At 36.7% G+C, this 12,430-nt stretch overlaps 1 protein-coding gene across 1 annotated transcript in view; it reads left to right on the forward strand.

The window, feature by feature from the left end:
- Window positions 1-11,722, forward strand: part of CCDC126 (coiled-coil domain containing 126) — a 54,567-nt gene extending 42,845 nt beyond the window's left edge. Inside the window, exon 3 of the mRNA XM_027102679.1 lies at window positions 9,917-11,722. Coding sequence (XP_026958480.1) covers window positions 9,917-10,101 — 185 coding nt within the window. The 3' untranslated portion in view covers window positions 10,102-11,722. The remainder of the gene's footprint in view (window positions 1-9,916) is intronic.
- Window positions 11,723-12,430: the final 708 nt, after the last annotated feature.

A 12,430-nucleotide genomic window follows, 5' to 3' on the forward strand; every position in this document is an offset into this window, starting at 1 on the left:
TTTTTTTTTTTTTTTTTTTTTTTTTTTTTTTTGCAGTACACGGGCCTCTCACTGTTGTGGCCTCTTCTGTTGTGGAGCACAGGCTCCGCGGCCATGGCTCACAGGCCCAGCCGCTCGGCAGCATGTGGGATCTTCCCGGACCGGGGCACGAACCCATGTCCCCTGCATCGGCAGGCGGACTCTCAACCACTGCGCCACCAGGGAAGCCCGGAAGAACACTCTTTGACATAAATCACAGCAAGATCCTTTTGACCCACCTCCTAGAGAAATGGAAATAAAAACAAAAATAAACAAATGGGACCTAATGAAACTTCAAAGCTTTTGCACAGCAAAGGAAAGTGTAAACAAGATGAAAATACAAGCTTCAGAATGGGAGTAAATATTTGCAAATGAATCAATGGACAAAGGATTAATCTCCAAAATATATAAAGAGCTCATGCAGCTCAATATTAAAAATACAAACAACCCAATCCAAAAATGGGCAGAAGACCTAAATAGACATTTCTCCAGCGAAGACCTACAGATGGCCAAGAAGCACATGAAAAGCTGTTCAGCCTCACTAATTATTAGAGAAATGCAAATCAAAAGTACAATGAAGCATCACCTCACACCTGTTAGAATGGGCATCATCAGAAAATCTACAAACAAATGCTGGAGAGGTTGTGGAGAAAAGGGAACCCTCTTGCACTGTTGATGGGAATGTAAATTGATACAGCCACTATGGAGAACAGTATGGAAGTTCCTTAAAAAACTAAAAATAGAATTACCATATGATCCAGCAATCCCACTACTGGGCATATACCCTGAGAAAACCATAATTCAAAAAGAGTCATGTAACCCCAGTATTCATTGTAGCACTATTTACATTAGCCAGGACATGGCAGCAACCTAAATGCCCATTGACAGACAAATGGATAAAGAAGATGTGGTACATATATACAATGGAATATTACTCAGCCATGAAAAGGAACGAAATTGGATCATTTGTAGAGACGTAGATGGACCTAGAGACTGTCATAGAGAGTGAAGTAAGTCAGAAATCAAATATCGTATATTAATTCATGTATGTGTAACCTAGAAAAATGGTACAGATGAACTGGTTTGCAGGGCACAAATTGAGACACAGATGTAGAGAACAAACGTATGGACACCAAGGGCGTGGGGGTGGTAGTGTGATGAATTGGGCGAGTGGGATTGACGTGTATACACTTATGTGTATAAAATTCATGACTAATAAGAATGTGCTGTATAAAAAAAAGTAAAATGAAATTAAAAAGAATAAAATCAAAAAATCAGAAAACGAAAAAAAAAGTAAATGGATTAAACTCCCCAATCAAAATACATAGATTGGCAGAATGGATTTTTTTAAAAAAACAGGATTTAATTATATGCTGTCTATAAGAGATTCACTGTGAGTATAATGACACACATAGAAGTTTGGGACCCTAATCAATAGGACTGGTGTCCTTATAGAAGAGAAATAGACACGAGATGCATGTACAGAAAAAAGGCCACATGAGCATACAGTGAGAAGATACCCATCTGCAAGCCAAGGAGAGACGCCTCTGGAGAAACTAAACCTGCCATAGCTTTGATCTTGGAATTCCTGTCTCCAGACTGTGGGAAAATAAATTCTGTTGTTTAAGAAAAAAAGTAAGTATATGGCAAGTTATTTTATATTAGTTTCACATAAGTGATTAAAATGTTATATGTATGACCCTAAAAAAAAAAAAGAAAAGAAAAAAGAAGAAATACCGTGACCAAGTGGCATTTATTCCAGGAATGCAAGGCTGGTTTAATTTTCAAAAATCAATCAGTGTAGGGACTTCCCTGGCAGTCCAGTGGTTAAGACTTCATGCTCCCAATGCAGGGGGCACAGGTTTGAGACCTGGTCAGGGAACTAAGATCCCACATGCCACATGGCAGGCGTAAAAAAAAAAAAAAAAAAAAAATCGATCAGTGTATTCCATCATATTAACAGGCTAATGAGAGGGAGGATGGGGTTACTGTAAAAGGGCAATACAGGGATAGTTGTGGTGAAGGAAATATTCTGCATCTTGACTGTACCAGTGTCAGTACTGTAGCTGTGATGTATGTAGTTTTACAAGATGTCACTGTTGGGCAAAACTGGGTAAAGGGTACAGGAATTTCTGTATTTGTTATTTCTTGCAACTGGATGTAAATGTACAGTTATCTCAAAATAAGTTATTTACCAATTAAGAAAAAAAAACCTAACAAACCTGTAAAATGCATAGTCCTTATATTCTAAACATGTTAGAGGGAAGTCAATCTCAGAATTCCTACTAGAAGTGGTTTTAATGTGGCTATTTAAAATGTAGATTATTTATGATTTGTATTATTTAGTCAAATCCATTATCTAGCTTTTGTTTTCTCACGTAAGAAAAAATTAGGCTTATTTTATGGTCCTAGGCATTTAATTTGTTTATAAAGTTTGATGAGAACATGTCGATCTACTCATGAGACCTAAACAGTGTGCCTTGCAGCCTTAAGTAGGGAAGTAATAAAATATTTGTTGAATGATATATTTTATTCAGCACTCAGTAGGAGAAGGTAGCTGTATTAAAAGTGTAAAAGACTAAACAATTAATGTACATTTAATTACAGAGTTTATGAGGCTTTTGAAACCACTTTTACCTAGCAATTTGCTCTGATATTTGAATTCGTTCATATTGTTTAGGAAGCATTCTTGTTTTATTGCTAGCTTCATAATAAAACTTTACAGTGAGTAATTCACTTTGATAATCAAGAAGTGACTTCTGAGTTTTCTCCCTTGTACAATTAAGCATATGTTAGTGGTGGTAAAATATTAATATGAATTTGAAAAATATTAATAAGGAAAAGTTTTTGACTTAGATACTTTAAACACTTTAGTTTTGTTTTCTGGCTGCTTTGGGTCTTTGTTGCTGTGTGTGGGCTTTCTCTAGTTGTGGTGAGCGGGGGCTACCCTTCGTTGAGGTGTGCTGGCTTCTCACTGCGGTGACTTCTCTTGTTGTGGAGCACAAGCTCTAGGCACGTGGGTTTCAGTAGTTGTGGCATGCGGGCTCAGTAGTTGTGGCTCATGGGCTTAGTTACTCTGTGGCATGTGGGATCTTCCTGGACCAGGGATCAAACTTGTGTGCCCTGCATTGGCAGGTGGATTCTTAACCACTGTGCCACCAGAGAAGTCCCACACTTATGTATTTTATTTTCATTAGTCATTTTTGCGTTTTACTACTATTTTACTACTACTACATTTACTAAGAATTGAATTTCTTTTTTGTGTACACATGGCTATTTTTTTTTCACATGACTATTTTTATTTGTATCTGCCTCTCCACATTAAGAATACAAATAATAAAACCTATTGAGATATAAATAAGAGATAAATCAACAGAGACCTATAAGTATGCGGTGCACAAAGGCGTGTGTACTTGGTGTTTGTGCTGGTCCTTTTCCTGGTTGCCTTCAGATTTGTTCCTTTACTTTTCTCTGTTTTGTATCTCAAGGGAGGGTGATTCTAGTAGGTGGCACTTTCTAAGTTCCTAAATCAACTAGCTACTGCCTGGGTTCAGCCAATGAGAAGTACTGGCAGGAGTTTGGAATGTAGGAGGAAAAGAGAGACTAGGGTATTTTTCTCCCTTTCTGCCTCAGGTGATGTCTCCTTTGTAGCGCCACCTTCTGCCAGACAGCCTCCTTGGCTCTGTTATTCCACTAGGTGTCCTTGGACTTGGGCTGTTGTAACATTACTGATTTTTCCCTCTGTTCCTTAGGCTCCGGATGATAGTGGCTTCCTGCTGTGCCTCACAATCTCTTGATTATGTTTATTGTAGCAAGAATCTTTTTATATCCAATATCTTTAGTATATTTAATAGCATTGTAACTTTTTTGTTATATTCATTCGTTTGTTTTATTTTTTAGATTCCATTATATCCTCCTTTTGATTTTTGTATACTGTGGAATAATTGGGCTAGGTGCTATTTTGATAGTATGTGTGTTCTTATGTGCCTTTGTTTTAGCCTGTTTTTTGTTATTTTTCCCTTAAACTATTTGATTTCTTCTCTCAGAGTAGGGAAACTTAAAGCAGGAGCAGAACAACCTTAAAGGGTTTTATTTCCTAAGTCTGGTTCTTCATGTTAATCTCAACCATGATACCACCTACCAAGCATGAATCAGACATTCAGCAAATGTTCATTTCCAGCATTTGTTGACTGTCTACTATGTGATAAAGCATCAAGCTGGATGAGCTGAGTAAAAGGATATGGTATGGTCTCCAATTCCAGGTTGTTTTTAGGGGTTCTGAACCGGGTCCCGAGGTAGGAGTTCTTATTGCTAGCACTTTCAGTGATAGGGCTTTGTGGGGAAGTACTGTGGACTCCCATAGAGTGTAAATGTATAATTCCCATAACTATATAGTCACATGAAATGTAAACAGAAAATTGTAATGTGAATCTAGAGAAAGGGTGAGTTTTGCTATGTTCAAAGGGATCATTGTGGTTTTTCAACTAACTGATTTTATATCATTGAATAAGGTAATTTAGATTTCTTAGTCTTTTAAAATATTTTATTAAAACTATTGATTTTAGGGCTTCCCTGGTGGCGCAGTGGTTGAGAGTCCACCTGCCGATGCAGGGGACACGGGTTCGTGCCCCGGTCTGGGAAGATCTCACATGCCGCAGAGTGGCTGGGCCCATGAGCCATGGTCGCTGAGCCTGCGCGTCCGGAGCCTGTGCTCCATAACGGGAGAGGCCACAAGAGTGAGAGGCCTGCGTACTGCAAAACAAAACAAAACAAAACAACTGATTTTAGAAAATTTGAAAGGAGGATATGTGATAATTTAGAACATTGTTAAAGTAATATATAGTTTTTTCTGATTAAACCCAACTTTTCCTTTGAGTATTTTTTTGATGGAAAACTGATTACTTAACTTACAAATTATGTTTAAAATAAAATGAATTTTTCCAAAGAGAATTGGTGTAAGCATTTATCAAAGGCTGTGGACACCACTATTCTGCAGCATCGTAATAAAATATAAGCAGGAAGCTCAGATACATGCTACATGGATTTTAGATTGGAAACGTAGTGGCCTTTGTCACTGTTATAACCCAAATTATTTGTAATAAAAAAACCTGTGTGTGAAAAAAAAAGTGTATGCATGTAGAAAGTAATAACATAAAAGGAAAAAATTGTTGTGGTAGGCTGAAGATATATATACATTTCCTCTAAAGAAGCAATAGTCAAATGCAATGTGTAGATTTCATTTGAATTCTGATTCAAGCAAATCAACTGTAAGAAGACAATTTTCAGATAATCAGGAAAATCTGGATATGGAACAGGTGTTAAACTACTTAAATTAAGAAATTACTATAAATTTTGTTAAGCATGATAATAGCACAATGGTTAAGTTCTTTAAAAGTTAAAGGTGCATTCCGAAGAATTTACAGTGAAATGACATGATGTCTGGGATTTGACCTAAAATACTTTTGGAGAAAAAAGGTGGAAGAGGAGAGATGAACCAAGAATGGCAAAATATTGTTCACTGTGAAAGCCAAGTGATGAGAATTAGGTCCATGAGTACTCATTATACTATTCTATCTCTGCTTGTGTATGTTTGAAATTTTCCAAAATTAAAAAAATTGAAAATGTTAAAAAAAAATCATGAGATACAGTATATCTACTCATCATTTAGACACCATAGAGGTAAATATATATATATATATATATACACATACACATATATATATATATATATATTCTCTTTGCATCTGCATTGTAGTGGAAAACCCTGAATTTGGGGCCTTGGAAGCAAAAGACTGGGGTCTGAATTCTAGTTTTCCTACCTGCTAATAATGTTTACTTTTTTTAAAATAAATTTTATTTTATTTATTTTATTTTTGGCTGAGTTGGGTCTTCATTGCTGCACATGGGCTTTCTCTAGGGCAGCGAGTGGGGGCTACTCTTTGTTGCGGTGCACAGGCTTCTCATTGCAGTGGCTTCTCGTTGCGGAGCACGGACTCTAGGCACGTGGGCTTTAGTAGTTGTGGCACGCAGGCTCAGTAGTTGTGGCTCACGTGCTCTAGAGCGCAGGCTCAGTAGTTGTGGCGCACAGGCTTAGCTGCTCTGCGGCATGTGGGATCTTCCCAGCCCAGGGCTTATACCCGTTTCCCTTGCATTGGCAGGCGGATTCTTAACCACTGCGCCACCAGGGAAGCCCCTAAAATGTTTACTTTTTCAGTCTATTTTATACGGGAAAAAAATAGACATGTATACTGAATATTAAAATAACTAATAACAAGTAAGGTTTGTTGAGACTTTGTGTACCACACATTGAGCTAAGCCTTACGTATCATTTAATCCTTATTACTAATGAAAATATTAAATAATGTATGGAAAAAAACCCCCTGATGTGCACATATACATATATATGTATACAGACACACATATATATATAAAATACATATACATTACAATAAATTTGTTTGTATTTGATTTTAAAGAACCCCAACTTTTCCTTTAATTGCTATTCCTAACTATAACTAATCAGTGAGTAGGCTGTACCTTTATAATTCATGTCGCACTTCAGCTTGGTGTCAAACCTCTGAGGGCTTTAGCTTCATTTTATGTTAACATGATGGTAAGCTTCCCACCCCAGTCTGTTCTATGTAGCCTTCTCTGGCCTAGGTTGACTACTTCAAATATTATACATGAGGTGGCTGCCAGGGAAAAACAGATTCAGCAGTTAATCTTTTAATCTTGTTGCTGGAAGATTCTTTAAAATATATATATTTTAACTTACCAAATACTATTATAACTCTTGATTGAAAGGTCTTAATAAAGAAATGCCCCCTCTCCCTAATCTTTTTTTTTTTTTTTTGCGGTACGCGGGCCTCTCACTGCTGTGGCCTCTCCAGTTGCGGAGCACAGGCTCCGGATGCGCAGGCTCAGCGGCCATGGCTCACGGGCCAGGCCGCTCCACGGCATGTGGGATCTTCCCGGACCGGGGCACGAACCCGTGTCCCCTGCATCGGCAGGCGGACTCTCAACCACTGCGTCACCAGGGAAGCCCTCCCTAATCTTTTATTTTGAAAATTCTCAGTCTACAGAAAGTTAGGGAAAATTATGTGGTAAACATCATATATCTTTCCTCTAGAGTCATCATTTACTAAAAATTTTTCTATATTTTTATCTTTCCTTCTCTATACAAATATATATGCTTTTAGGGGGTACCATTTGAAACAAGTTGTACATATCATGACATTTTATCCCTAAATACTTCTTTTCAAAGAATTTTTCTTATACTTTTTTTCTTGTGCATACCCACTAAACTAGAATATTTAAGTGTTCCCGATGAATGACGCCAAAAGATACACTGCTTGATTTCCTCCATCACTAGACTTTCTCCAAATAGTTTTTCCTCTCACTTTATATTACTTTGATTTTTTTGTTGATTTATTTCTAATCACTTTTTACAACCACCTGCTACCACTACTCTCACTACTCCTTTCTGAAATCTGTTTTTCTTTTTTCACTTTAAGAAAATTATGGTAAAATGTATGTAACATAAAATTTGCCATCTTGGGCTTCCCTGGTGGCGCAGTGGTTGAGAGTCCACCTGCTGACGCAGGGGACACGGGTTCGTGTCCCGGTCCGGGAAGATCCCACGTGCCGCGGAGCGGCTGGGCCCGTGAGCCATGGCTGCTCAGCCTGCGCGTCTGGAGCCTGTGCTCCACAACGGGAGAGGCCACAACAGTGAGAGGCCCACATACCGCCCAAAAAAAAAAAAAAAAATTTGCCATCTTAACCATTTAAAAAAAATTTATTTTATTTGTTTATTTTTGGCTGCGTTGGGTCTTCGTTGCTGCACGCAGGCTTTCTCTCCTTGCAGTGAGCAGGGGCTACTCTTCGTTGTGGTGCGTGGGCTTCTCATTGCGGTGGCTTCTTTTGTTGCAGAGCACAGGCTCTAGGTCGCTGGCTTCAGTAGTTGTGGCTCGTGGGCTATATAGTGCAGGCTCAGTAGCTGTGGCGCACAGGCTTAGTTGCTCCACGGCATGTGGGGTCTTCCCAGACCAGGGCTCGAACCTGTGTCCCCTGCATTGTCAGTTGGATTCTTAACCACTGCACCACCAAGGGAAGCCCTGCCATCTTAACCATTTTTAGATGTACAGTCCAGTGGCATTAATTATATTCAATGTTGTACAGCCATCACTACTACCTAAAACTTGCATCACCCCGAACAAGAAACTCTGTAACCTTACCATTAAGCAGTAACTTGCCATTCCCCCCTTCCCCTGGTTTTTGGTAACCTCTAATCTACCTTCTGTCTCTACGTATTTTTCTATTCTAGGTAGTCCAAATAAGTGGAATCATACAGTATTTGTCCTTTTTTTGTCTGGCTTATTTCACTTTGCATAATGTCTTCAAGGTTCATCCATTTTGTATTATGTATCAGAACATCATTCCTTTTTATGGCTAAATAGTATTCCCTGTATGTTAATACCACATTTTGTTGATCTTTTGATCTACTGATGGACACTTAGGTTGTTTCCACCTTTTGGCTATTGTGAATAATTCTGAAATAAACATTGGTGTACAAGTATCTCTTTGAGTCTCTGCTTTCACTTTTTGGGGTAGATACCTAGGAGTGGAATTACTGGGTCACATGGTCATTTTATGTTTAGCTCTTTGAGAAACTGCCGAACTGTTTTCTGTGGTGGCTGTGCCATTCTATATTCCTACCAGCAGTGTATGAGGGTCCCAGTGTCTTTACATTTTTGCCAATGCTTATTTTCCCTTTGTTTGATTATAGCCATCCTAGTAGACGTAAAGTGGTATTTCATTGTGATGTTGGGTATCTTTTCATGTGCTTACTGTTCATTTGCGTATCTTCTTTGGAGAAATGTTTATTCAAGTCCTTTGATGATTTTAAAAATTGAGTGGTTTTTCTTTTTGTTGTTGGGTTTAGGAGTTCTTTATATGTTCTTGATACTAAGCCCTTGTCAGATATATGATTTGCAAATATTTTCTTCCATTCTCTAGATTGTCTTTTCACTTTCTGGGTAATATCTTTTGATGTCCAAAAGTTTTAAATTTTGATGAAGTCCAATTTATCTGTTTTTTCTTCTGCTTTTCCTGATAGCTTAGTAACAGAACCATCAGCAACTTTATGAGTTGTTGTTAAATTATTTTTCCCCTGATCACAGATTAGGGTTTGAGCTGCGTTTTTTGGTCCAGGACCAACAAAAAATAACAATATCAGTTGCCACTGACTGAATACATAATATGTGTTAGGTGCCATTGGGAAACCTGAGAAAAGAGGATTCTAGGGAAGCAAAGGGTCAAAATTTCATTCTTTCCAGGTAAATTCTACTAAAACCCTTTAACCTCCCAGAGAGATTAGAAGATACAGTCTTCCCCATCATTTTCTAGTCAGAACTAGTATCTGTACTGCACTGATTGGGTTCCTGGCATCTGCTCTGGATCCTAGGCTGCCCCTAAACTTCAGCCTGTGGAGGTTCCAGGTTTCTTGTTTCTACATTTCCTTGAATTTCTTAGTTAGCTCAGCTAGCTTTTTACCTTACCTGCCTAGTCCACAGTTGTCTTTTCAGACTAAGAAACTCAAAGTAAATGGGTTCCTTACAGAGAGACTAACATTTTAAACCAGCCTTTACATCTGTTTTATTGCACTAGAAAAGTAAGTTTCCCTACGTTTATAACTCTGAAATTCCGTTAGGAAGCTCTGTATGTGATACTATTCATTAAAATAGGCTTTTTCTATGTGTGGTATGAGTGCTTTCCCTCTAGTATATTTCCTTTCGGATGACTTGATAATTGTTCACTTTTCCCCTCAAACTATGAAAACACAAATATTAAGTGCTCTATCAGTCTTTAATATGGTTTATTCTCATTTTTTTTCCCCTAGCTGATTTAAAAAGAACAATTGCTGTCCTTTTGGATGACATTTTACAACGTTTGGTAAAGCTGGAGAACAAAGTCGACTATATTGTTGTAAACGGCTCAGCAACCAACACTACCAATGGTACTAGTGGGAATCTGGTGCCTGTGACGACAAATAAAAGGATAAATGTATCAGGCAGCATTAGATAGCAGTTGAAGATCAGCTCGTGCTGCTACGTTCACCGTGGATTATATCCTATGGCAGAAAAGCTTTTATATCGCTGGCTAGCATAGAGTAATACTTTACAATAAAACCTCTATGCATTTTCAAGGAATATGCTGGATTCATGGAACTCTAATTCTGTATATAAATCTTAAAAGTTATTAGTTTGCTTTCAGGCACAACTCTTCAACGCTGTACTATATCCTTAAAGGGAACTTGGTAACATGGTTGATGTAGTAAGCAGGTAGGTGATCTTTGTATAAATCTTTGTGTTTGAGATCAAGTTGGAACAAAAACACTGAAAGACATGGATTCATTTCTATAAAATATTTATTTAAATATATGACTTGTTTTTCAGACAAGTGAAGAATATTGTTACTGAATCATTCTGTCATTTGTTATCAGTAGATGTGACTGTTTGACTAATACTATTAGAAAATGTGCTTACTTCCAGTACTTACTATATTTTGTTATTCAGATTATGAGCAGAGAGAAAGGAAGTATAATGTTGAAAATAATGTTTTGAAATCATGACCCAAAGAATGTCTTCATTTGCACTATCCCTTCAGAATAACTGGAGGTTAATTATTGTATATTTTTAAAAATTACATTTATGAGTATAATCTTGAAATGGGTAGTAGCCACTGTTCGTAACCTATTCTAAACATTGGGACAATTAAATAACATTAAAATAGTAATTTCTAATCTCATACGTAACATTTTCTTATATACTTATGTTCTGAAGAATAAAAGATTTTTATGATGAGATTAAAAGTAAGTATTAATTCATGATTTTCATATACATGAATGTTAATTTAAAAGTGTAACCCTTTGATTATGTTGTCAAGAAAGCACATTATTTCCATATTCCGGTAATTTTTGTTTATATTATATTGGCAAGGGAGAGAAAAACTGAGATATTTGTGAGACTGGGACTCTTAAGGACTTTAGCCAGATGTATATAATAAAAGTATTTGTGTTGCATTAAATTGCTTGGAAAATGGTAACATAGTACGTAGAATATCCTGCTTTATGAAATTTTGGATTTGTATAATAGATACGTTAGATATTCATTTTATATAATGAGCACTTAAAAATAATTAAGAACGTTTAAAATGTAATTTAAATTATGAAGATGGACTATCTTTTCAGGAAAACAGCTCTTCTATATAGCACAAGAGATCTTAATCTTGGGTAATTCTACTATAGAGCAAAGTACACCTTTATTTAAATTTACCTTGTAGCAAATTTAATTGCCATATGGTGCCCTATGTTTCATAGTATTTATTCTCTATAACAACTGCTTAAGTGCAGCTAGCTTCTAGATTTAGACTGTATTGAATTTAGTTTTGGATATTGTATTGTTCATTATTACAATGTGCTACCAGACATAGTAGCAATAATTATAATGTTTTATTAAAGTAAGTATGAGAAAATATTTCATGAAAGATATCTTTCCAGACTCTTCCCTGTACCCTACCTTTATGTGAAGGAATTATTTATATACCATTTCCGGGTAAAGTTTGGAATAATTGTTCAGTCTCATTAGATGCTGACATTTTTGTTTTTGTTTTCAGGGATGAAATAAAATGTATTATTTGTACTTTACAGTGTTATCATAAATTTTTTCTTTAATGGTGATTGTGCATTTAATAAATGGTAAATGATTAAAAGGAATCTTAGATAATTTGGGTTTTGTTCCATGAATTCCAGATAGCTGTTTCAAAAGAGAAAAATGGAAGATTGCCTTGTTCAGGTTAGGAGAGTCTGAGTTTAGGGACTGATGGGAACAAATCTGGGGATTGTGATTGGAGGTGGTTCCTAGGCTTGTACTGTCAAGTCGAAGTTTACTGGTGAGTTTTTTTAATTTAAACTTAAATTTTTTAATTTTTATTTTATATTGGAGTATAGTTGATTAATAATGTTGTGTTAGTTTCAGGTGTACAGCAAAGTAATTCAGTTATACATAAACATGTATCTATTCTTTTTCAACTTCTTTTCCCATTTAGGTTATTACAGAGTATTGAGCAGAGTTCCCTGTGCTATACAGTAGGTCCTTGTTGGTTATCTATTTTAATAGCAGTGTATACACGTCAATCCCAAACTCCCAGTCTGTCTCTACCCCCCACCCTTCCTTCCTGTTAACCATATAAGTTTATTCTCTGTGAGTCTCCTTCTGTTATGTAAATAAGTTCATTTGTATCTTTTTTCTTTTTTTAGGTTTTGCTTATAAGCTGATATATATTTATCTTTCTCTGACTTACTTCACTTAGTATGATAATCTCCAGGTCCATCTGTGTTGCGAAAATGGCATTA

This window comes from Aethalodelphis obliquidens, unplaced genomic scaffold (assembly GCF_003676395.1).
Source record: "Aethalodelphis obliquidens isolate GAN/ISIS:26980383/991018 unplaced genomic scaffold, ASM367639v1 scaffold5, whole genome shotgun sequence".
Classification (NCBI taxonomy): domain Eukaryota; kingdom Metazoa; phylum Chordata; class Mammalia; order Artiodactyla; family Delphinidae; genus Aethalodelphis; species Aethalodelphis obliquidens.